Source organism: Physeter macrocephalus, chromosome 11, assembly GCF_002837175.3.
Source record: "Physeter macrocephalus isolate SW-GA chromosome 11, ASM283717v5, whole genome shotgun sequence".
NCBI lineage: Eukaryota > Metazoa > Chordata > Mammalia > Artiodactyla > Physeteridae > Physeter > Physeter macrocephalus.
The window spans coordinates 25137016-25163598 of record NC_041224.1 but is presented as its reverse complement, the minus strand read 5'-3'; the positions used below and the strand labels follow the sequence as shown (position 1 = coordinate 25163598).

At 45.3% G+C, this 26583-nt stretch overlaps 1 protein-coding gene across 6 annotated transcripts in view; it reads left to right on the top strand.

Annotated features, from left to right (window-relative positions):
• CAMK1D (calcium/calmodulin dependent protein kinase ID) overlaps window positions 1-26583 on the top strand; it is a 449867-nt gene that overhangs the window by 178009 nt on the left and 245275 nt on the right. For all 6 annotated transcript variants that reach the window (XM_055087827.1, XM_024129560.2, XM_024129561.3 and 3 more), the window contains exon 2: window positions 2941-3072. In XM_055087827.1, the coding sequence (XP_054943802.1) occupies window positions 2941-3072 (132 nt within the window). The remainder of the gene's footprint in view (window positions 1-2940; window positions 3073-26583) is intronic.

Sequence of the window (26583 nt, the reverse complement as noted above, 5' to 3'; positions counted from 1 at the left end):
TGGCTATTTCCTTTCCCATGTTAGGGAAATTTTCAACTATAATCTCTTCAAATATTTTCTCGGGTCCTTTCTCTCTCTCTTCTCCTTTTGGAACCCCTGTAATGCAGATGTTGTTGTGTTGTCTCAGAGGTCAGAGGTCTCTTAGGCTGTCTTCATTTCTTTTCATTCTTTTTTCTGTTCTGCAGTAGTGAATTCCACCATTCTGTCTTCCAGGTCACTCATCTGTTCCTCTGCCTCAGTTATTCTGCTATTGATTCTTTCTAGTGTAGTTTTCATTTCAGTTACTGTGTTGTTCATCTTTGTTTGTTCTTTAATTCTTCTAGGTCTTTGTTGAACATTTCTTGCATCTTCTCAATCTTTGCCTCCATTGTTTTTCCGAGGTCCTGGATCATCTTCACTATCATTATTCTGAATTCTTTTTCTGGAAGGTTGCCTATCTCCACTTCATTTAGTTGTTTTTCTGGGCTTTTATCTTGTTCCTTCATCTGGTACATAGCCCTCTGCCTTTTCATCTTGTCTATCTTTTTGTGAAATTGGTTTTTGTTCCACAGGCTGCAGGATTATACTTCTTCTTGCTTCTGCTGTCTGGCTTCTGGTGGATGAGAGGCTATCTAAGAGGCTTGTGCAAGTTTCCTGATGGGAGGGACTGGTGGTGGGTAGAGCTGGGTGTTGCTCTGGTGGGCAGAGCTCAGTAAAACTTTAATCCACTTGTCTGCTGATGGGTGGGGCTGGGTTCCCTCCCTGTTGGTTGTTTGGCCTGAGGCGACCCAACACTGGAGCCTCCCTGGGCTCTTTGGTGGGGCTAATAGGGGACCCTGGGAGGGCTCACGCCAAGGAGTACTTCCCAGAACTTCTGTTGTCAGTGTCCTTGTTCTCATGGTGAGCCACAGCCACCCCCCACCTCTTCAGGAGACCTTCCAACACTAGCAGCTAGGTCTGGTTTAGTCTACCATGCCGTCACTGCTCCTTCCCCTGGGTCCTGATGCACACACTACTTTGTGTGTGCTCTCCAAGAGTGGAGTCTCTGTTTCCCCCAGTCCTGTCGAAGTCCTGCAATCAAATCCCACTAGCCTTCAAAGTCTGATTCTCTAGGAATTCCTCCTCCTGTTGCTGGACCCCCAGATTGGGAAGCCTGACGTGGGGCTCAGAACCTTCGCTCCAGTGGGTGGACTTCTGTGGTACAAGTGTTCTCCAGTTTGTGAGTCACCCACTCAGCAGTTATGGGATTTTCTTTTATTGTGATTGCGTCCCTCCTCCCGTCTCATAGTGGCTTCTCCTTTGTCTTTGGATGTGGGTTATCTTTTTTGGTGAGTTCCAGTGTCTTCCTGTCAATGATTGTTCAGCAGTTAGTTGTGATTCTGGTGTTCTTGCAAGAGGGAGTGAGAGCACGTCCTTCTACTCTGCCATCTTGAACCAATCTCCCCACTCTTTTTTAGATTCTGTTCCCATATAGGTCATTACAGAGTATTGAGTAGAGTTCCCTGTGCCATACCGTAGTTCTTATTATCTATTTTATATATAGTAGTGTGTGTATGTCGATCCTAAGCTCCCAATTTATCCCACCCCCACTTTTCCCCCTTGGTAACGATAAGTTTGTTTTCTACATTTGTGACTCTCTGTTTTGTAAATACGTTCATCTGTACCATTTTTTAAAGATTCCAGATATAAGTGATATCATATGATGTTTGTCTTTCTCTGTCTGACTTACTTTACTCAGTATGGTAGTCTCTAGGTCTACCCATATTTCTGCAATGGACAATATTTTGTTCTTTTTTATGGCTGAGTAATATTCCATTGTATGTACGTACCACATCTTCTTTATCCATTCCTCCATTGCTTAGGCATCTCTTTGATGCTGGCTGAAGAACAAAGGCCCCGAAGGACCAATATTGGGATGCCATTGGTCCTTCTAGTGGTTTCTTTTGATGTAGGAGAGTTTGTCTCTAGTCATAACTGTTTAGAAGCCATGTTTGGTGTGTCTCAGAGAAAATGAGTTGCTCCTGAAAGTGTAGGGATAGAGAATGACTCAGTGGTTTTCCGTGGCCCGCGTGCACAAAGCCCAGGTTACAGAGGTCTGCAGCGGGCAACGGGAGGTGTCTGTTTTTGTTTGAGTTGTTAGGGAAGTTGTGCGCCAGTACGAGAGCAGCACCCAGGCATTGTCTGCTGGAAATAGACAAGGTGTCAGATGGGGGGACAATGCAGCGTCTGGGGCTCACAGACCACCTCTCTGAAGAAATGTAATCTCTGGCCCTGAATGTTCTGGTTACATTTTCAGTTTGGTGATGTGGCCTCACAGAGTTAGATTTCTATTTTCAGGCAGGAAGTTAGTTCTCCCCACTCAAGGCATCAAGTTTTTTTTTTTTTATTATTTGTTTGGTTGAAAAAAGAAACAGCCTGCTCACTGCAGCCCTGCACGGGCCCTACAAATTAATTAGCCTGTGTCAATACCGCAGGTAGCACCCGTTAATTACACCCGTTACCTATCTGTGAGAATTAATTACAGCTTTGCGAAGTGCTCTGAAATTTTCTTGGGAATGAAAGGGCTTGGGAGGAATCTATACCTTTCAGTGTTATCCTCTCGTCCGCTTGGGGGTGTGGGTGCTGACAGCTTCAGGTGGACCTGATCTTTCCCGCAGGAACCTTTCTGGAGGTTTTCTGTTGTTCCCAAGTGACTGTTGTGCAGGATGGCAGGTAGCACTGGGAGGTGCCCACACCCACGTGGGCATTCCTGTGTCCCTTTGCAAGAGGTCACACTTGCCTTTGTCTACCCTCTGCACAAAGAAGTTTGGTCGGGAGTGTGGCTGGTTAAAAAGTCACAGTAATGCCGGGAATTGTTCTTGTTATTACTCAGATTTTGGTAGTGGGATCAGAGGAGCTGTGTCAGGAATGCCCAGATCTCCTGAATCTAAGCTGCTTCTTTTTCTCCCTCTTTGTTCACAGCGGGGCATTTTCCGAAGTGGTCTTAGCTGAAGAGAAGGCAACTGGAAAACTCTTTGCGGTGAAGTGTATCCCCAAGAAGGCACTGAAGGGCAAAGAAAGCAGCATAGAGAATGAGATTGCGGTCCTGAGAAAGTAAGTGCCAGGAGGGACGGCCTCCTTCCCCCACCGCCCAGTGGATGTTGCTCCGGGATGATGGAGCCTCTGACCCACGGGAGGGAGGAGGCTGCCGGGAGCTGGCTGCCCAGTGGTCGGAGAGGGTGACCAGGATGCTGGCCGGCAGTGAGGGGGCGCTTGTTAACCCTGACTGCCTTTCATGTAGGGCGTCCAGAGCACTTTCCAGATTATATAGCATTTCCTAATGTCTGTGCCAGTAATTTGAGGTTGTTATTCTTTCCAAAGAACACGGCAGTCAGATGGACTCGGTTTTGAGCCGAGACCCCGCCACTCCCTGCAGCTGGGTGACCTGGGGTTGGTTCCTGAGCTCTGAGCCTCCTCCATAAACTGGAGTTAACAGTATCCTCCCAGGTGTCCTCAGGATTGAGTGAGATGGTGCTTAGCAAGTGTTTGTTCAGCACCTGCTGCATAGTAAGTGCTCAATGAAAGGGTAGCTGCCACTGCCCCTGTTACTATTATTGTTTTCTTGTTGTTGTTGCTTGATTTTATAAGAAGGAGGTGAAGCTCAGAAATGGAAGTCACTTGTCCATCGCCTTGCAGCTCAGATGTGGCACAGCTAGGGAGGTAACCCCCCCCACAGTGTGATTTCCAGTCTTTGGTGGGTCTCCTGCTCTCTGCCTCTCTGCCCCACACCTGGCACCCAGCACCCAGCAAGTGCCAGAGCTCACTGGTTACCTGCTTCACCTCTTCACTGAGTTTGATTTTGCTCCCCATGTAATAGAACCTGGATAGGGTTCTTGGACCCAATTCCAAGGTGTGGGGCTCAGGGTTTTCCCACATCAACAAACAATTCTTTGTTGCCAGCAGGGTGTCCGAGAGTTCAACTCGGTCCTGACACTGTCTACCCGGAGACAGAATCAGATCCCACAGGTGAAGGGCTCAGTCCCATGAGACCGCCCCCCACTTCAGGCTCCCGTCTCAAGCTTGGGTTGTTACCTGTACTTCTGACCAACTGGTTATAAGTCAGAGGTTCCCAGGACCCTCTCCTGGGGTTCGATCAATTTGCTAGAACGGCTCACAGAACTCAGGAAAACCCGTTTACTCACTAGATTACCGAATTATTCTGAAAGGATATTAAAGGATGCGAACCAATAGCTAGATGGAAGAGATACACAGGGCAGGGTCCTGAACAAGGGAGCTTCTGTCCTCTTGGAGCATGGGGCAGCACGGTGGCATGCAGAAGCGTTCTGGTTCTCCAATGTGGAAGCGCTCCAAAAAGGGACAAAAACTTGTCCTTTGGGGTTTTTATGGAGGCTTCATTATATAGTCGTGATTGATAAAAATCATTGGCCATCGGCGATTGGTTCAACCTCCAGCTCCTCTCCCCTCCCCAGAAATCAGGGGGATGGAACTGAAAGTCCCAACCCTCTAGTCACGTGGTTCGTTCTCCTGGCAACCAGCCCCCATCCTTAGGTGCTTCTAAAAGTCACCTCATTCACATAACAAAGAAACTTCTGTCTCTCTCAACACTAAGGAAACTCCAAGGGTTTTGGGAGCCGTGAGTCAGGAACCGTGGACAAGACCAAATATATATATGAGAAATATTTTTTGGTCATCTCAGTGACCAAATATATATTTCTTATAAATCGCAGTATTGCAGAATCAAATCAAAATCATTCCTCCAGCCCAGTGGCGCACAGAGGACCATTCTGATGTGGCTGGATCCACCCAAAAGATGGCTTCCCGTTAGCGTGGTGTCCAGGCCACTCCCCATGTCCTCATGATCAAGCCATTACCCCGTGTCTCACAAGGCTTGGGGGAACAAACCTTTATATGGGACCTGCCTTTGCGTGATTGGAGTGTATCTGAGCATTGTGCTGTGAAGTTTTTAAGCTCTCCTATTAGCAAAAGATGTTAGAAATAGCCTTGAAATTTTGGGGGTTTGGAATCAGCACAAAGTAAGAATCAGATAAGCAAAGAAAAATGGGAACAAGCCTTACAGGGTCTCAAAACAAGATGTCACACTGTCTGCATTCTTCCTAAGTGACCTCTCCCACTTCTGTGTTTTGGGGACCAACAGTGCCTTCTGAACAATGCTTTGTTGCCGTCAGTACACACCCAGCACCACTGAGGTGGTCCGGATCTTCCTGTTCTGCAGCATATGTGATGTGTGTTCTAGAACAGATGGGTCTCGATGGCTTTTTAGTACAAGGGTTTTCTGTTATTTGTTTGTTTGGTTTCTAGGTTGTCTCTTAGGGACCTGAAGAGTTTCAGGTTGTCCCGTGAGGACTGCATGAAATGATTCTGTGGCAGAGAATTTGGGAAAACAAATTACTCTAAGTACATTAGCATCAAGCAGGAAAACAGTATGTTAATGAAACATTTATTTAAATTGTTCATTTTCCAATAGGAAATCAGCACTCAGAGAAGAGGATATTGGCTGTGTGTTAAGTTGTAGCCACATTGCAGATATTTGGCATTTGAGATGGAATTCTGGGTGGGCTCAGAGCTTCCCAGAGGGCCTACCTTGGGGCACAGGGGCTGCTGGATGCTGAGTCAAGGATGGTGCCTTTGTTTTCATGTGTCTCCCTTACGGGCTTAGAAGCCACAAAGCCGGGGAAGTCAGTTTTATTCTCAGTGTTATCTTGCATCTACATGGGCAAGGCCCCTAGCAAGAGGCGCAGTGGTTGGGAGTCCGCCTGCCGATGCAGGGGAACCGGGTTCGCGCCCCGGCCCGAGAGGACCCCGCGTGCCGCGGGGCGGCTGGGCCCGTGGGCCATGGCCGCTGAGCCTGCGCGTCCGGAGCCTGTGCTCCTCAACGGGAGAGGCCACAGCGGTGGGAGGCCCGCGTACCACAGGAAAAAAAATAAAAAAATAAAAAAAAAAAATAAAAGCAAGGGAGGGGACTTCCCTGGCAGTCCAGTGGTTAAGACTCCACGCTCCCAATGCACGAGACATGGGTTCAATCCCTGGTGGGGGAACTAAGATCCCACATGCCGTGCAGTGTGGCCAATTAAAAAAAATTAAAAGATAAATATATCAACTATACTTCAATAAAAAATAAAAATAAATATTAAAAAAAGATAAAAGCAAGGGAGGACCAGGGATTGGGAATCACTTATTTTGATAGTTCTCACTCTCTGCTGTTGGGGTGCCTTGAAGTGTGACCCTTTTTTCAGGAATGGAAAACAAAGAAATGATTTCTCAGGGGATGAAAGGTGCTGTATCTCCTGTACTGATTTATTGTTTCGGTCCCCTGCAAACGATTTATAAGTGGAGTAAGAAGCTGTTCCAAGTCATAAGCGGCCGAAAGCAAAGTATATGAGTTGTAAAGAAGATAGTTTTGAAACTGCTGTTAGAAGCCACCACTGAAGCATTCATTCATTTCACTGATGTTTAGTAAATTCCTATGCATCAGTTGGAACCGAGGTTGAAAAGACAAGATACAATCCTTGCCCTCCAGGAGCTAAATAAGTGCAATAACGTCGTAGATACTGTGTGAGAGGTCTGATCAGGGGCTCAAGGGAAGGCTGCCCAGTTTTCCCTTTGGGGTGGGGTGTGAGGGTAGGCTTCTTGGAGGAGGTGGGTCCAGGCTATGAATATATTTTGCTGAGGACAGAAAGGCAAAGGGATATTCCAGCCAGGAGGAGCAGTGCAAACAGAGGAGAGGAGATGGGGAGGCAGGCTGGTGTGCTGGGAACTCCACATAGCTCACCAGACCAGGTGGAGGGTTCAAGGCGAGGTGTGGGAGACCCGAGGTTGGGGAGGCTGGATCGTGGGGGGCTGTATACCCCCGCTTTATCCTCTAGACAGTGGGGAGCCTTGAAGGATTGTTTCATAGAGATTATTGTTGCTGAACTTGGAAGGATAGATTGGGGGGCGGGCAAGACTCACTCTAGGGGGAGCAGTTAGGCAGCCATTGGAGGCGTCGGGGAAGCAATGCATTGAAACAGGAGGTGTGTGTTGGGATGCAAGAGGTAAAATGGAATCTCCAGGACTTAGGGATTCAGGAAGAATGGGGGGAGGATTGAGGGGAGAGTGGATTCTAGGATAACTGTCAGGTTTCTGATTGGCTACCTGGGTAGATAACGACCCCATTAGCTGAGATCAGAAATCCAGAAGCCGGAGGGCAGGTGATGAGTTCTGATTCAGACATGCTGCTCTTGGGAATGGCTGGCTAGAGATGACCAGTCGATGACGGAGGTCTGGCACTCAGCAGCTCAGCTGTGATCTGGGCTTGCTGGATGTTAAAGTTTTCTGAAAACACACATTAAAAAATCCTTTGGTACTTTCCGTAACTAAATCATTGTAGATAGGGTCCCAGAGAGGCCTGCATTATTCCAAATTCTGTCATAGACCCTGGTCGTTTGTATATTTCCAGGCTATTTTTCTTCATCCAGGGAGGCCCATCTGGGAGGCTGCTTGCCCTCCTACGTGTTGAGTTTATTGCAGGGTGAGAGATTTATGTATTTCATTGGATTTAAGTAATGTAGCTAATATATCCTTAAGGATGCCTTTATTCTTGCTCTGAAAATAGTTCCAAAATGAATCTCCTACTTACTTGAAAGTGGATATTAAACCAAGCTCAGAGGGAATAAAAAGAGGCTGGCTTCATGGTAGACAGTTACTGTGTAGCAGAGAGAGGTGCTGTCTGACTGGCCAGGGCCAGGGGCTGTGTGGCTCAGGCCTAGCTTTCCCTGGTGGAATGGTTAGCTCCGGTCCCATGAAGGGAGTGTTCTCTGCATTAGGGATGATCACATCCTCAGTGTTACCTACCCTGCACTGGATTATAGAGTTTATCGTTTCTGTAGTATTATTTCCTTAGAGGGCAGGCGCTACCCACATCTAATTTCAAGGCAACACGTAAAGTATTTTTGGAGAAGTAGAAAGGCAAATATATAAACAGTCTGTATTGAAATGGGGGGATGAAGGGGAGAGATGGAGGAAACAAGACAGATGTATTTAGAGTAGCCCTTTTCCTAATAGTTGGGGTAACCAAGGCTCAGACTGGTTAAAGAGCTACTGTGCTTATGAAACATAGCACCAGGATTCCGCATGCTGTTCTAATGGTTACTTTGTCGGCTACAGAGATGATCTTCCCTGGGGGAGGAGCCTGGGTAGCGATTGCTTTTAAATTGCATGTTCTCTATCTTGAATACACTGAGGAGTCTCAGCTGACGGTTTCTGCCTTTTTCTCTCTAAATCAGTGGTTTTCAACCCTGGTGGCACATTAAAATCACCTGGGAAGCTTTTCCGAACATCCTGACACCCAGGCTCCATCCTAGACCGATTGAGTTAGAATCGGAGGTTATGGGGGCCATTGGGAAATTTTGAAAAGCACCCCCTTTCCATCCCGGGATTCTTACATGCATTCAAGTCAGTGTTGAGAACAGCTGCTCTAGGGCCCTGGCCTCATGATCTCACCTCCCAGGGGTGTAAAGATGCTCTTCACGTGTCCAGGAGTAGGGAAAGATGTGTACACACGTGCGCACACACACACACACCAGACGACGTTTCCCTTAGGTGAGAGGGTTCATTTAGAGGAGCAAACTCAAATGTGGTCCCTTTTGAAGAGCTGTGTTTTATACTAAGAGAGGGGAATTGACTTGACCCCATCCTCCCATCAGTGGGGAGTGGGCACCAGCCACTGGCTGGGTTCAAGAGCGAGAACCTGGCTCTTTGAGGGTGGCAGGGGAAGTAGGGGCAGTGATGGCCATTCCCAGCCTGGAGAGGCTGGCGGAGGGGTTGGTCAAGTCAGCAGGACTCAGTGACAAGGCCACTCTCCAAAGGGGGGTCAGGGCTGCTGAAGGCAGCAGATGCCAAAGCCCAGGATGCGCTAAGGCCAAGGTCAGGATGGAATCTCGGGCAGGGTGGTGGGGCTGGGTCTTCTGGGGAGAGCGTGAGTCAGCACTTCAACCAGGCGAGAGCCGGGCTCCGGAGGCCGGGGCACTTCTTACAGTAGCTTGATTCCCTGGTTATCTTGGACCAGACATGTTTCTCTCGTACAGATTAACTAGAGGGAAGGCAGGCAGCTTGAGCCCCCAAAGGAGAGGACAGCTGGTTTTGAATTAAGTATTAGCCTTCAGAGAAAGGCTTTTCTGTAAATTAACGCATTTAAATCTGGCTTGCTTCTACTCCTGCAGCTTTGTTCTGATGGCAGCCTGGCCCGTTTGCTTCTTTAAATCACTGCCAAGTGCCAGTTTATTGTGTGTGTTAGAGGAGCAGACGCATCAATAGAAATTCATCGATTCGGGGCGAACAAAACCACTTTTCCAGTGACTGAAAACGGCCAAACTGGTAAAGCTGATACTTGAGTTTCTCAGGCACCAATACAGCTTTTTAAGGATCTGATCTGCCTAGAAGATGATGTTCCAACATGGAGAGCCCTCTCCTCTGGAAAGGTAGTGTTGGAATTAAGGACGCAGGCGGGAAGTAAGAAAAGGAATGGCTGGAGGCCATGTGATAACAAATAGGGAGGCAGGTCTATCTGTTATGATCCTAGAACCCTTCGCTACCCTGGAAAACCCTTGCTGAAAGTTCCCTTAATTTTGGAAAAAATGTGCAGTTCAAGCAAAACAGGTTGAGAGGTGCGGTGAAGTTATTTGGTGGTGGTTATTGTGCTGTGTGTGTGATTAAAGTCCCAGTCTTGTCAGGCTTGGAGCATGCACGGGTGGGTGTATCTGCCAAAGGACCGTAGTCCTGTTGGAAAATTGACACAACCCATCCTGGACCTGTTCACGCCAGGCTCAGTGAAAGCATCAGACACACGCACGAGCTGACGCTCGTCCCTCTGGCCCTACCAGAGATTTTGACTTTGGAATCTTGCTGAATTTGGTGGACTTCTCCTCTTTTGCTCTATACCTCGGCCTCTCCATTTTTTTGAGCCCCGTGGATCTCACTGTAAACTCCGCTTTGTTCAGACCACTATTTGCTGGTCATTGTTTACTTCATCCTAACAGTGGGCATGTGTATAAGAAATAAAATTGGTCTCATGCCAACGTGACTTTACAGCCAAAACAGGATACATTTGATGCTTCCAAGTGGCTTTCCCATGGTGCTTTGTCCATAGCAGATAATCCAGCAACATTTTAAAAATTTGATTTGAGATCCAGAATCAATGCATTTTTATGAACTTTTATCAATTTCTTGGGCATTGCTTACAGAATGCTATGAATGGGAGGAAAAGAGAATTGGTGATATCCCTTAGTACAAAACAGGGATATTCAAACTAGTCTGACCAGGCATGTTGGCTTATCTTTCCAGTGACCATGCACCTCTGGGGCCGCTCCCTGCCTGCGGTTTCTGCTTCCCAAGTATCATGTAAAGTGTGGCTCTCGTGATCAGACAGACTCCCCTTTCTTCATGCCTTGTTCCAGTAACACTCTGCACAGATGATTCAGGCCTCTGCCTCTCCTTCCCGCTACAGCAGGCTAAGCCTCAGTTTGAGACGCCCCCTGCTGGCCGGGGGGGCCTTCCCTCTGAGACCCCACGGCACCAAGCTTACCTCTATCCCTCCTGACTCTGACTGTGAGGTCCGCTTCCTGTAGATTTCCTGAGTCCAGCCCTGAACTAAAGGCATCATGGGGAGCTTGGAGGGGAGGGGTGGGTGGAGGGGATTCAGGTGGTAATACGGAGTTAGAAACACTGGGCTCGGGTGCTGACTCAGTAGAGATTAGGGCAAGGAAGAAATCTCTGCTGACTTCTAGTGGGCTTTCGTGACCCAGTGCACACGGGTCCATCAGCCAGCGGGGGCAGGGAGCATCCTGGAAAACGAGGCAGAGGCAAAGATGATTCTCCTATAACAACAAAGCCGACTTCGTCCAGTCTGGCTGTTCCTACCACCTTTTATACTATATATATTACTCTCTAGATATTTAAAGTAGTTGAAGAAACATTGTGTTTTATCACACTTTTAGAAACAGTGTTAGTTATTTGCACGCTTATTTCTGTTTGCTAGCTCCCTGTCAGCTAATCTGGTTCTGTGTTTGGGGAGTTCAGCCCTTGTGTGGATTAGTTGGTGGTTTAAATTCCTCTAATAGGGACTTCCCTGGTGGTGCAGTGGTTAAGAATCCACCTGCCAACGCAGGGGACACGGGTTCGAGCCCTGCTCCAGGAAGATACCACATGCCGTGGAGTAACTAAGCCCATGCGCCACAACCACTGAGCCTGCGCTCTAGAGCCCGCGAGCCACACCTGGCTGAAGCCCGCGTGCCTGGAGTCCATGCTCCACAACAAGAGGAGCCACCACAATGAGAGCCCGCACACCGCAACGAAGAGTAGCCCCCGCTCACCGCAGCTAGAGAAAGCCCACATGCAGCAATGAAGACCCAACGCAGCCAAAAATAAATAAATTAATAAATTTAAAAAAATTCCTCTAATAATATATCTTGGCAAATGTTTTCTCCCTTCTTCAGTAAACTTACTTAGCTAATGATTTATATAAATTTTATTTAAATGATTCCAACAGATGTGTGTGAGTTGATATCTGTATCTGTATATATCTCTCTCTGTGTATGTGAATATATATGTATATATATGTGTGTGTGTATGTTTATATACATATATTTCTTGTCTGATATTTCAAAAAAATCAGAATAGCTTATATTGGAGGGTCTTTCACAGCATGAAAGATTAAGTAAGTACAAGGAGTCCTGGGATAGACCAGGATGGCAAATACAGAAAAAGAAATAAATATACCCCAAAGGTTCACTGTTTCTTTTCTGTTAAACTTTGGGTTGTGTCAGTTCTATTTTCTACATGGTTTTGGCATTGTTTATATGGGTAGATAAATGATTTCAGTGAAGTTTTATTTATGACTCATTATCTAGTTTAAACTCTATAAAATTTGGTGAATAGATTGTATTTTACATATTTGAAGTCCAGGGTTATCCTTGGGTGGTTTAAAAACTTACCATTTTAAAGTCATATCACTGACTTTTGTCCTCAAAGTCAGCTTAAAAATTGAGGTCAGAGTCTTAGGTGATTGGTCTGAAGTTTTTAGGAAATATACAGTGAAAGAAATCATTTCTAAAATAGTAATATATATGGAATTTGGTAAATGGGATTTAATATTCATTTTTTAGCCATTTATATTTTTCTTTTATAAATATTTTAAAAATAGGGTTGACTATATGATTCAGATATGAGGTAGGTATCATTGGGGAATCCAAACACAGGCAAGGATATTTGTAAACAAATACAGTGGTGTGATGGATGCGGTGTTTTCATTCTTGTTGAAGGCTACAGAACTGATGTGCTAAATGCATACATTTATATATGTGTATATGTGCATAAATGTGAACACATGCACATATATGTAGACACATATGTACATACACATATGTATATACACATTTTAAAATACATTTCAGTTTTTTTATATCTTTCCACTGAAGAGCAAGAAATTCTTTTTGCTTAATTTAGTCAATATACCCTCAGGGCTGTCAAAATCTGCTGTCTGGGTGCCTAAATAAGATCATGAGGCATATGAAAAGCCTTTTAAAATTACGAAATGTTCCAGTGTTAGGGATTATGTAAATGTTAGGCATTACCACTCTCATCATGCTATTGTTAAGAGCTCAGAATATGTTGGCCGAAGAGGTAAGAGCAGAAATTGTATCCATTTTGTGGAAGGAGAAACTGAGGTGCAGAGGGTATAATTTTGGTGAGTGATGGAGCTGGGGAGACAGCAGAGAGAGTCTCACTTATGGAGCTGTTCCCCATCTTTTAGGGTCCCCAGCCTGCCCTTCTGTTAGGAAACTGCTATGGGAACTTCATTCAATCTAGAAACAGCCAATAGGAATCAGAAGTCTTATGGCTTCCGGAAATTCCCTGCCGGTCCAGTGGTTAGGACTCTATGCTTTCAGTGCTGAGGGCCCGGGTTCGATCCCTGGTCAGAGAACTAAGAGCCAACAAGCCACGTGGCAAAAAAAAAGTCTCATGACTCCCAACAAATAGTAAGAAATAGACGGCAATAGATTTCAATAGATAATAGATGTCAATAGATGCTAAATAGATTAATTGAAATAGATGTCAATTAATTAAATTAATAGAATGATAACTCTAAAACCAGAACCTGAAAATTAGAGCCATTTATATCTACCCTTTGAGATTTTAAATATACATATTCTCACTTTGTCATAATTTAGAAACTAGCTGGGACTTCTAGGAGCCTTGTTTTATGTAATCCTCACAGTAAACCTCTGAAGTGTCTATTATTATTCACATTTTACAGTTGAGGAGCTGGGACTTAAATAAGAAATTTCTGGAGACCACGTAAGTAGATAGAGCAGGAAGTCAGACCCGGGTCTGTCTGTCTTTTCCATCATGATTTGATCCGTCTGGTGTTTCCATGTTGTTTAAGACAGGGCCACATACTCTTGATGTAGACCACAGCCCACTGCATGGGTGCTCCTTAATATTAAAGGAAAATAATCTCTGTCTATCTTATCCTGCCATCAGAGGGGCAGTGTAAAATATTGGTGAAGACCTGAGAACCTGCCTGCCTAAGTTTTCATCTGACTGTACCACTTAGAAGCTGTGTGACCTTGGGCAAATGATTTCAACTCTTTGCCTCCATCATCAGGAAAATGGGGGGAATTTCCTGGCCGTCCATTGATTGGGACTCGGCGCTTTCACTGCTTGGGAGGGGTGGCGGGGGGCCCGGGTTCGATCCCTGGTTGGAGGACTAAGATCCCACAAGCCGCGCCGTGCGGCCAGAAAAAAAATCAGGAAAATGGGGACATTATTGGTACTTACCTCACATATTTCTTGTAGGGATTAAAGAGCCGATGCATGCAAAGCACTTAGAACAGTGCCTGGCATGTTACGTGAGCTCTCCAAATGTTTGCTGTTTATTTATTACTATGTGTACGGGGGACATCTTGCTAGACAGAGGGAATGGGGAGGAGGTGCCTTCCTGGAAATCACGTCACACAAGTATGGCCTCCCCGTGGGAGCAGCCGCAGGGAGGTGGCTGCCCTCATCCAGCGGAGAAGGTGCCACAGTGATAATGCCCGGCGTGGTTGCAGAGTTGTTAGGAATACATTAGCTTGACTGTTTCTCTTGCTGAAAAAAACTATGAAAGCTGCTGCTCTCTTTGTCTCTCTTACTGTCTGCTTCCCTAACATGAGAGTCACCGGGCATTAGAACTGGAAAGGACCTTAGAGATCTTGGTCCAGTTCTCTTGACCTCCAGATGGAGAAACAGGTCCAGAGAAGTTAAGTGAGTGGCCCAAGGTCACAGAGCTGACTTACGCGGATGTGCTGCCCGAGCGATGGTTTCTGGCCTCCTCATTCAGAGCTCTTTCCACATAACCGCGCTGGCTCTCTTGTAGAGCGTCCCTTGGTAGTGTGCAAGCAAGTGACTCTTCCTCATCTTCAAGAGCCCCGTGGTATGCTTGGCAAGGACTAAAGACCCTGCCCCGGTAGCTTGGCCAGATTCCAGTGTGGGACATTGGATCTGGTTCCAGAATCGCCTGCTGATTTCAGTTAGATGTGCGGTCCTTTCTGCATCCCCTCCTCAGTGGTGACGCGCTGATGCCGAGGCTGCCGTGATTGCTCTCGTGTCTGCCTCCAGCTGTCTCTGGTTCTCTGGAATTTGCTAGAAAGGAGCTCAGAGCCCGTGTTAAAGATGAACCACTAGGAATACTTCCTTTCCATTTCAGGTGTGTTTGAGGACCTTGGTCCTTTGTGCCAGCTTCTTGGCAATAGAATGACGATACCACTACTCAGAAGTGCAGTAGGAAGAAGCCAGCTCCAGACGGTGGAATAATCTGGGAACCATGCAAAGTGCTGCTGTGGCAGGGGGCACGTAATCTGGGAAGACTTTTTCACCCTCCCTGTCTGGCCACAGGCCAGGGAGGCGTGCTGAGCACCCAGGCCCTGCTCCTGTTCCCGCTTTGCTCTGTTTGACCTTTTGCCCTCGCTGTACCTTTCTGGAATGTTCTAGAAACAAAGGGAGGGGTGCCTTCTCGCATACCGTGACTGGACATCAGAGTGGGTTTGAGGGACATGGGTCATCCTGCGGGTGGCCAGGGTAAGTGCCACAGGGAAGGGGAGGCCACTGAAGAGCTGACCACAGAGGAAAGGTACCGTTGGCGGGATAAGCCCACCAGTTCAGGAAGCCACAGAATTTTCCTCAATGGCAAGTTTTTATACAACAGTAGATAACTTTTTCTAGGTATAAAAAGTAAACTTGCAGAAGGAAGTATTTACTCAGCATTAGATATTCTTTCTAGTGAGTCTCCTTGCTGGAGAGTAAGGGATAATGTCGCTACTTCTTTAAAACCAGTGCTTCCCTGGGTCGAGTTGAGGTGGTTGGTGTGAATCATATTTCCACACATCCAACCCCGATTCCCTCGCTGTGGATGCCCGGTGTGTGTTGCTGCTGTTTGCTTGTTTAATCCTGGCAGGGCCCCTCCAGGGCTGAGCCGCTTGATACAGCCCCTGGGAGGTGACCCAAAGGGATCTCAGAGTAAAAAGTCAGGTCGTGCCCGGTCTTGGGTTGAACGTTAGCAATATCTTGTAGAACGTTAAAACTTGGGAGGCAAATCCGTTTGTGAGCGCATCTTTCTGTTTAACTTCGTAAAGGTCCCCTTTTCTGTTGGATTCAGAACACAGCACATTGTCAGTGAGCCCTAGAAACTCCCACACCTGCTTTGACTCAGGTATTCTTTAAAGATGTCAGTAGAATGGTTGAAACTTTGATTAACTTGTTCTGCCCAGAGCGAGTCCCTCCCTCCCTCCATCCTCCCTTCCAACCTTCTTCCCTCCCTTCCTTCCTTCCCTGTGTGTTTCCCTTTTTTTTTTTTTTTTTGGTTTGGAGTGCCTTTTTTTTTTTTCTTAAAACCTTATAGAGGATTGTAGGAATAGGTCAGTAAGCTAAATTTAACTCATGAACACTATCCATGCAGAAGTTGCTTCTGGTCACTTACATCTCAATAAAGCTGAAATAAAAAGTTGTTTATTGGTATAATGACCTGGAGGAATATAGCAAGTAGTTTCACTTTCCAAAACATCATCATTTAATTAAATGACACAGAATTTCATTATGCAGACTTGGATGCTTTAGCTCATGTAGGTGGTGAGGGGACAATCATTAAGTTATTATTATTCCGTCTAGTATTATTATTCTTCAGTCAATGTAATTTTTCCAGAAAGATATTCCTCTTTAAAAAATAATTTAGAATCAGAGGGTTTTTTTCTTTATAAAGACCATAGTGTCAAGCAGTATAGTACAAACTTCTGAATGGTAATTTTGTTCTGCAAAAACTACTTACACAAGAAATCTGCCTGAATATTTTCACAATATTGGTGCTGAGTTGGATGAACAGATGGCAGTGACACTTTTCAGAGTAGAGATTTCAGACTTCTGTATTCTCTGTCCTCAAGGGTTCAGTTAGTGTGTACATTTAATCTTTTTTTGCAGTAACAAGCTGCATTCACTTACTAGCAGAAACCATAATTTTTAACAAAATAACCCATAATGTCAATATATCATTCAGAATTTTTTCATTGCATCTTTTTAAAAAATGACAATCATCTATTACATTTATTATATAAAATCTTGCTATTCTGAACTTGGCTTACTCAGGATACAGATCCATTTGAAATGCATCCTTTCTACGACTCTCAAAAATTGTGTGGTGAGCATATGACAATAAAAAACTCCTATGAAGGTATTATAAAAGCTTCCTAGGAAAATGAATATTTTTAAGTTCTTGACCCCAGTGTGCTAAATGTTGGTAATTACCTTTTCACCTAAGTAGATGGGGCAGTGATCCTGTGTAGCTGTGAGTTCAAGATTCTACAGGAACTTGAAATAACTCAAGTCCATTTAAAAATATTTTACAGCTCAGGCTTTTAAATAATTTAGATTTGTCCTCTTATGATTACTCTGAGTTGGAGAGTTCTCAAATCTATTTAAGAGGGCCATATCACACTTCCAAGATTGTTGGTATTTTCCTAGTCTTAAATTTGCTTTTTCCCCATTCAGTTACCTCTTTGAGATGTTCATGTTGTGGTCTCCCCTCTGGCTGTGTTCGCATCATTTCCTCTGCCTGGTCTCGCCTCCGCTGGGGTCTAGTCTGCTCCGTTGCTACTCCGAGTGTGGTCCACAGACCAGCAGCATCTCCAGGGAGCTTGTTGGAAGTGCAGACTCTCAGGTCCCTGCCCTGGACCCACTGAATCAGAGTGTGCAGTGTAATGGAACCCTCAGGTGATTCATTTGCACATTTACCTTTGAGAAACACTGATCTAGGAAACTTTCCTTTGGAAAAGAAGATGATATAGCTGCCCCTTCTGTGTGCTCCGGTAACATGGAGTATTTTCCTCCGTTGTACCACTTATCACAATATGGAGCAATTGCCCATTTCCTGGTCTTTCTTTCCCGCTACATTTAAAGCACCTTGAGGATAGGGATGAGAGCTGAGACCCTCACGTGTTTCTAGTGCCTGGCAAAGTCCCTGCTTCTGTACTACTCTGTTTTATTGAATTGAATTATACCAATGTCACAGGAGGGAAGGTTGAAGAAGACAATGTGTATTCCCTTCCCTCTTAAAAAGAAATCAAAATGCTTTATTTCCTTCAGTGAAGAGAATCTTCAAATATTTTGAAAACATAAGCACGTGTATCCTAACAAAAATGTTTTGAGAGTGGCAAATTTGCATTCATTTCAAAGATGGAAATCACTAAAAAACTAAGAACTTAAAAAAAAAAAAAAAGGTTTGGTAGAGTACATAAAATCCCTAGCAGAATTGGCACAGAATTTCCAGTTTTGCGGTCAGTTCTTTTCAGATGGAACACACGATCCTCTCTTTTAAAATGGAGACTGCAGAGGGAAACATTTGAATGGCATACCAAAGACCTACCCCTATTGTTTTAAATAATTCTGGTTGAGATTTTCCTTTACTGTTTATAGCTTTTCCAAAATTTAAAATATGGAAAGATACTATCAATGGCTCTAAAGTTTCAGTGACTAAACTACCTTCCGTAAAGAAACTAGCACAGTTTTGCACTGAATTAATAGATTTCATTTCTTGAACCTTGTTGATCGCTCTATACACACTTTCAAAAATGAACAAAATCCAGTCCACGCCTCAGGGAGCTGAGAGTTGAGACAAGGAGGTTTTCCAGAGCACCCAACAAGTGTGCGTAAGAGTGGCCTGAGTGTACTGTAGGAGAGGCCCAGATGCTTGGCAGAGGGGTTTGGAAGGGGGACCAGTTGTAGCCATTGGGCGAGTCAGAAGAAGGTGGTGTTGGAGTGACCTTGAAGGATGGGGAGGCTTTTCGTGGGTGGGGAAGCAGGGGGAGGGAAAACATCTCAGTGGATGGAACAACTGGAACAGGTGTGGACAGAAAGAGATGACGTTGGGGCTGAGTTTGGAAGTGTGGCTTGGAGTGTTTGAGAAGATGCCGGTGAGAAGGAGCGGGGGCGTGGCTTAGAGCACAGAGGTGCTTACCTAGGAGGATAAAGGGTTTGTACTTCATCTGCTGGGCGGCAGAGTAATTGCTGAAGGCTTCTGCATAGAGGAGGATAGGGAGGGGATGTTGGGAAGATGAAGGATGACTCCTGTGATGCTGCAGGGGATGAAGGTGGATTAGAGCAATGTCAGAAGAGAGACTGAGGACCACCTGGGGTGTGGTTGTGCAAATCCCCGCCAGAGGGGAGGAGCCCTCAACAAAAAGAAAATGGTGCTTGTTTCAGTGAGTGATGCCTACGGCTAAGGCAGGGTTGGAGAGAGAGAGGGCGTCCTTGGACGTTTTAACCCTGATGAGGGGCTGATTTACATAGATGAAGAGACTGGATATCATGATGGTGTATGATGGTTAGTACTGTCGAGGTGCATAAACTCATTAGGACAAAAATTCTGGCCCCTGAGGTAGGTCATAATTATAGTCTGGGTTTTTAAGATGGACCAAAGGAAGCCAACGCTTGATATTATTGACAGCATATAGTGGGATCATTTCTCCTCTGAAGTTCTGACTTTTAGAACAGTGGGTTCACCCTGTAGCTTCTGATGGTTTCAGAATGCCCCTCGTTTTCTCCTTCCTTCTTCTGTTTTCTTTTCTTTCCTTCCTCTTGTCTTCTTCCCCTACTAGACTTCTTTAAATTGTGTTTCTACATCGACTGCTGCACTTCCTCCCCCATCAACTCACTTACTAGCTCTTTACAACACGGCTTCTGCCCAATGGTGATACTGACGCTGTGTCCTCAAAGAGCCCCAATTAATGTTGAGTTGCCGAACACCATAGCCTTTTCAGAGTATAGAGTCCCTTTCATTTTTCTGAAACACTAGACCCTGTTGACCAATGCTGTCTTCTTAAAACTCTCAGAGAGCTTAATTATGACATGACAGTTGCCTTCTGTCTTAGTCTGTTCAGCTGCTGTAACAAAAATAATACAGGTGGGTGGCTTATAAATGACAGAAAATTTATTTCTCACAGTTCTGGACGCTGGGAAGTCCAAGATCAAGGCACTGCTTCCTGGTTCACAGCGGCGTCTTTTTGCTGTGTCTTCCCATGGTGGAGTCATTTAAAAAGGTGTCCGCTCTAAGCTTTTTATCCTGTGTTTCCCTTGGGCATTTTTTCCATAAGCAGAGCATCCAGTGATCCCATCTTTTCTATGGAGGCTGAGATTGCCCTGTGAAACCACAGAGGGTCTTCGGGCAGAGGCAGAATTCTCCAGTAAGGGAATCCTGAAGGTTTAGTCCTCCAAAGCTGGCTGCGTGAGCCAGACCTCTCCTCTCTCTAGATGTTTCTTAAGGCTGCAGTTTGTTCTTCAACGTGATCTGTAAGTAATTTAATTAACACATGTTTCTGAGTTGGAAATCTAGGATATATCAATGTAGTCAGACTAAAATATATATTTTATATATGTAGAGATACATATATATAGCATCAATGAAAGACTGGAGCCTGCTGAGCCAGCCGCTTGCTTCCCAGGTCACAGTATTTGGGGTGCAAAGCTAGTGACTCTGCAAGTGTTGAATTAGTTGCATATTAAGCCCTCTGAGAACTCTGATTCAGATGACGGTGGGAAATGCACTTTGTATGCAGAAGCCTTACTGTTCAAACAGGGCTTGTTAGCCAGCTGAAATTTCACTTTGTACTTGAAAAGTAGAATGTAAATCATAACAAAATGACTGTATCATTTAAGCCCCACTGGAGAGGAAAACAAGAGTCATGGGATACTGTGTCTCCTTATCTGGGTACCAGCCTAGGAAGGATATGAGAGTGCTTGGGAAGGTTCCACCAGGAGCCACTGGAATGGTCAGAGGTTGGAAATTAGGTTCTGGGAGGAGAGCCAGGAGCAACTGGTATTATTTTACCTGGACAAATTTGACAACTGGCATCCGTTCACATATATTTATTATTGTATGAGAGTGGCTAGCATTCTGTGAGGGCACTGTGCTTTTTTTTTTAAGTTCGTGAAGATTTAGAATCATAACGTGTAGCCCTAATATTCCATATCTTTTATTTTACAGTGAAGATAATGAGTCCCAGAGAAATTAAACTACCGCAGTTCCCCGCTTGCCTTTGGCTGGGCACAGATCAGGACATGGGACTTGAGGACACAGGGGTGTACCGGAGGCAGACTTTTACTTTACCCTCTTAGGGTTCTTTGGGGCTGGACCTGAGAATTAAACTGACCTAAGACAGGTCAATAGGAGAAAAGCATACAGACCGATTTAATGCAAGTTTTACATGACATGGGAACCTTCCTAAGGAATGAAGACCCAAAGCAATGGTGAAAAGGATTGATTTGCTTTTATATGAGGTTGAACAAAAAAAGACATTTGTTGAAAAGTGATCAGACTATGTGGGGAAACTAAAGGAAGGTAATAATTATTTCAACAAGGTCTGTTTGTTTAGAATTCTCTCAGTTTCAACTTCTAGTCCTTAATGATAAGAATGTTACTTTCCTTCTGCTACAGGGAGGAGATGTCTTTCAAATGGGAATTTCATCTCCTGTTCTAAAAGAAGGAGGGTCAGAGTGTTTTCCTTGTATTTGTTGTTTTTAACTCGAAATATTCAGTATGCCCACATGACATATTTTGGGGTAGCATGTTCTGAACTCCTTCAGAAGTCATAGATGAAATTTTTTTTCATAGATGAAATTTAAGTTGGATAAAACCAATTTTTTGCTAGGGGAAGATTATCTAATATTGGAATGTGGGACTACAGTATCTTATCTGGAGACTTTAGAAAATACTGTTTACACTGGGGCAGTTATAGCTCTACCTAGAGGGGGAATAGGTGAGCTGATGTCTCAATGTCTTTAATTTGATGGCTCCAATTATATGAGTTGGTTTTTCTTTAGCACGTAATATAAGAGAAATTGTTCTGGCAAACATACAGTTTGATATTTGCCGTTGTGAAAATGGCTTATCCCATTTCCAGGTATCTTTTAAGATAAACAGCAAAGATGATGCTGTTTCCCAATAAGACCCTTAGATTTTTATCTGACATTGTCAATGGTTGTGAATCATTTTGAGTATCTCCATATTTCTAATATACTCCATGCTTTGGTCTTCCATTCAGGTAGCATTTCCACTTTGAGTTTTTATTTTTTTATTTTTTATTTTTTTATTTTTTAATTAATTACTATTTGGCTGCGTTGGGTCTTCGTTTCTGTGCGAGGGCTTTCTCTAGTTGCGGCGAGCGGGGGCCACTCTTCATCGCGGTGCGCGGGCCTCTCACTGTCGCGGCCTCTCGTTGCGGAGCACAAGCTCCAGACGCGCAGGCTCAGTAGTTGTGGCTCTCGGGCCTAGTTGCTCCGTGGCATGTGGGATCTTCGCAGACCAGGGCTCGAACCCGTGTCCCCTGCATTGGCAGGCAGATTCTCAACCACTGCGCCACCAGGGAAGCCTGAGTTTTTATTTTTTCAAGGACTGCATGAGTGTGATTGTACTAACTAGATTTAGAGTAATCAGAACATTATGATGGCAAAGTAGCTGTCAGCACTCAGGCACAGTGACCACGTGATTTCAGTGGAAACAATGTTTGCACTCCCCGGAGCACCTACTTTCCTTTTTGTCTTTGCGTCTGTGGAGAGTGGAAAGCTGGGCCCAGATAGCTCAGGTTCTGGTTTATACCTTGTGAGTGTAGATTCTTAAAATGATGCTGAACCCTAAGATTTATTTAGGTAAATAAAAGATTTATTTAAGTAAATAAATACTTAAAGATTTATTTAAGTAAATAAAAAGCTAATGGGGGAAGAGGCTTCTACTAGGTATATTGCTCTTATTTGGAAAAGTGGCAATAAATTTTAAGGGAGTATTAAGGATGAGTAACATGTCGATTCTACCGGAAGAAAAAAATTGAACTTTCTTCACCAAAGCCATGGAGGCTGTTGTTCAAGAAGTAAGCCGTACCTGCGAAAGGACTTGGAGATGATAATGATGGTAGTGGTGGTGATGAGGAGGAGGAGGATGGTGAGGATGAGGGTGACGATGATGGTTGTGATGAGGAGGATAGTGATGATGAGGATGGTGATGATGATGGTGGTGGTGATAATGAGGAGGAAGATGGTGATGGTGGTGGTGGTGATGAGAAGGATGGTGATGATGGTGATGATGAGGATGAGGATGATGGTGATGATGAGGAGGATGGTGATGGTGATGATGGTGATGATGAGGATGATGATGATGGTGATGATGAGGATGATGATGATGAGGAGGAGGAGGAGGATGGGTGATGATGATGATGGTGGTGGTGATGATGATGATGGTGATGATGAGGATGAGGATGATGGTGATGAGGAGGATGGTGATGGTGATGATGGTGATGATGAGGATGATGATTATGGTGATGAGGAGGAGGATGGGTGATGATGATGATGGTGGTGGTGATGATGATGATGGTGGTGGTGATGGGATGAGCATGTCCACTGTTGAGCACACATATTCCTGCTGCTGTGCATATTTATCTCCAGACTTTATAACAACACCATAAGGCAGGTATTGAATCTCCATTTGATGAGGAAACTGAGACTCAGAAAGTTTCAGTAGTGGCCAAAGCTGAGATTAAAACCTAGGTTTCTCTAGAATCTAAGCCTTTTGTGTGTGTGTATCACATGGCCTCCTAATACAAACACGTAGTACAGTTCCTGGATTAAAAAAGACTAACCAACAAGGAAAACCACAGATAACTTGAAAATACTACTAGTAGATTTGGGGGCCTCTTGGGTAGCTGGATTTGGTCATTAGGCTGGGAGCTGATATTCAGACCAAATATGCCGCTTTCCCTACATAGATGTAAAGTGAGGATGAACCCTTGCTGAGAAATTATTCACAACTTGGCCAGTCTTTCTGGGAACTCATTGGAGCTTTTAGCTGGTGGTTCCTCAAATTTGAGAGGCATCAGAATCACCTGGGGCGGGGGGCTTGGGAAAACACAGACTGCGGGGCCCAGCCCAGATCCTGGGCCCCAGATTTACGTTTCTGTTACCCCATGATGCTGGTCCTGCTGGTCCAGAGACCACACTTTGAAAAGCACTGATTCAGCCGGCTCAGTCCAGGGGCTCCGTTCTGACCGTGCTGTTGCTTCTCAAACATGGTGACCAAGTGCAGAGCCTTTGGGGGCCCTGATGTCAGCCTGGGCTGCTAAGGCTGGTCTCCGGTGACTTGCCGTCTGGGCCTGTGGGAGGCTTTGGGACAGCAGCATGTATCCTGCTCAAGAGGGCATTTCTCCCGCACTGAGTGGGGTGCTCATGACTGTGCAGGTTTTCACTGAGGACCAGCCGCGGTGGGTAAACCACCATCAGCTTCTTTTAGCTTTTTGAATCCAGAGGGGTTTTGCCAGGGTCCCTGCTCTGACGAGTGGTCTCATGGATCTAACATTTCAGAACAGTCTTCATAGCCTCCAGTGCTCATGGACGGCCCACAGGGATGAAGAACTCAGTGGGTTTCTCTCACCAAACCTATATGAAGTCTCGCACAACATTTTGAGAAATATTCAAATATCTTTGAATTGTTTCTCCTCTGTTTTTCAGTAATAGCAGCCTAGCATATCCCTATAAAGTTCTGCATGAGCTAAAGAAAACCAACTCCAGGTGGCTTAAGCAGAAGGTGTTTATCATGAGAATACTGGTTTATCTGAGCTAATGCAAGGGAAAAAATGAATAACCAAGATTCTCCTGGAGAAGCAACCAGATCTGTTCCTGAAACGTCATCTAGAGAATTCATGATCTTTTTTCTAGGGTGTAACCATTGGTGTAATTCAACCTCAAGTCTCATCCCACCCCCCTTATCCATGTCTGTTTGGCTGTCTGTGTCTTTCTGTCTGTCTGTCTCCCTCCCTCTCTCCCTCTCTTCCTCTCTCTCTCCCTTCTCTTTTCCAACTGTCCGATTCCAGGGATAGCATAGACCTGTCTTGGGTCAAGAGTTATCTTTGGATCAAACAGATATGGTCAGGCTCACACAGCATGAATGTGACCCTTGGGGCCCCATCTTGGTGCTTTCATAGCTGTGCCCAGAAGAGGGGGCATCCTTGTGAACCCAACACCCCACCTTAACTTGTTTGTCATATGGGTTTCTCAAAGGTGTATTCACAGGAGATATGGGGATATATGTATATGTACAGCTGATTCACTTTGTTATAAAGCAGAAACTAACACACCATTGTAAAGCAGTTATACTCCAAAAAAGAATAAATAAATAAATAAAAAATCAAGTTACCAAACAGAAAAGGAAAAAATAAAAACGCATGGTTTTATCCCTCAGAAGAGGAGTGTTTCTCTTACCGCTGAAGAGGCGTCCAGAACTTGTCCTGTTTGTACTTTAAATCCCCAACTCACTGTTAGCTCACAGGGTGCCTTGTAAGGAGGGACTGAGCCCCCAGAGAGATGCAGGGCATCCTGGTGGCTCACTTTTTTTTTTTTTTTTTTGCGGTACGCAGGCGTCTCACTGCCGTGGGGCCTCTCCCTGCGGGGCACAGGCTCCGGAAGCGCAGGCTCACCGGCCATGGCCCACGGGCCCAGCCGCTCCGCGGCATGTGGGATCTTCCCGGACTGGGGCACGAAGCGGACTCCCAACCACCGCGCCCCCAGGGAAGCCCTGGTGGCTGACTTTTCGCAAGGAAGATTTGCTTTCGTTTGTAACTGTTTTTCATCCTTTGTGAAATGCCTGGATAGTTTTGCATCCAACAGAGTTAAATACACACGTAAACAGCTGACATTCATGTGGCCTGAATGTACTGGCCTTGACGCGTATTTCTGAAGTGTGGCTCTCCCAGAGTTGTCCAGGACTCTGCTTTGCAGGAGTTGCAGCAAGGCCCCAGGCTCCAGATGGCCCCCTTTCTGCCCTCTTTTCGTAGAGTGCTCACCCTCCCCTGGCTTCTAACTCCCTTAGAGCTCTTCCGAGAGCCAGAGGCCTCCTCAAGGCTAGAGGCTGGTCTCCATTGGAGAAAGCCATCGTCCAGGTCCTAGGTACCAGAGGAAGGAAATGGAGGACGGGGCCAGGGGAAGCTGGGAAAGCCCTTGATGGGTGCCATCTTCTGAGACTCCAAGTGGAAAAGGAAAGAGCCCAAGAGAATTCAAGTAAGACCAAGTATATATTTGAAAAATCAGGATGTTTATGTAAGATAGCAAATGAAATCTACTAATGAAAGAATTCAGTAAAGATACATTTCACATGGTTAGGAAATCTGACTTCCTTGGTTAAAGCCAACACCTGCTCTCCAAAGTTAGTTCCAAGGGAAGACCCGGGAAAGAGAGGGAGCCTGACCCCCCAGCCTCCCCTCAGCCCCAAGAGTCACCTTCTCTGTGTTTCATTCTGAGGAGTGTGACCACCTGTTTCTGTCCCTTTACACCCAGGCTCAGACATAGGCAAACAAGCTTTCTTTGGTGTCTCTTCCTTTGCTTACCTCTGGCACTTCTGAGACTACCAATGCTAGGGCATTACACGGGAAAAGCAAACATGGAGACTTCCATAAATCAAGATGCTTCTGTCCTTCAAAGGACACACAGTATTTTGCTCTCCAGAGCCCAGGGGTTCTGTTCAGTCCGTGTGGGTCCGTTTGGGGATCTGCCTTCCTAGTTCTCAGGTTGCTTCCACCATCTCTCACTCGCCAGGTAGAAGGAAAATGCTGGGTGTTGGCATCGAGGCCAAAAAAGAAAGATCCAGATTTCCCTTCTGCCTTCCCTGTTCACTCCCACCATCCCACTCCCTGTCTCTGGAGGGTGCCATCCCATGCCCCAGAGGATGGGCACCAAAAAACCACACCTTTCACGCAGGATTTGGCTTTTACCTCTGCCCATTTCCTCACGGTCTTCGATAGTTGTGTCTGTACCAGAACATAAAAGGGGAGCAACAGCGTTGATACAACAGAGATTTGCATATCTGGTGGGAAAAGTGTTTTTTCCCCTCCCTCACCTTCACGACTGCCTAAGGTTGAATCATTGATCTGATATAACCATTGAAATCTATTGTGGATCAAACAAAGATACCTCTCTTCTTTGAAGTACTAATCTAACGCTGATTGCCAAAGGGCATTATCTGCCCTTCTGCTGCTTAAAAAAAATGTACTC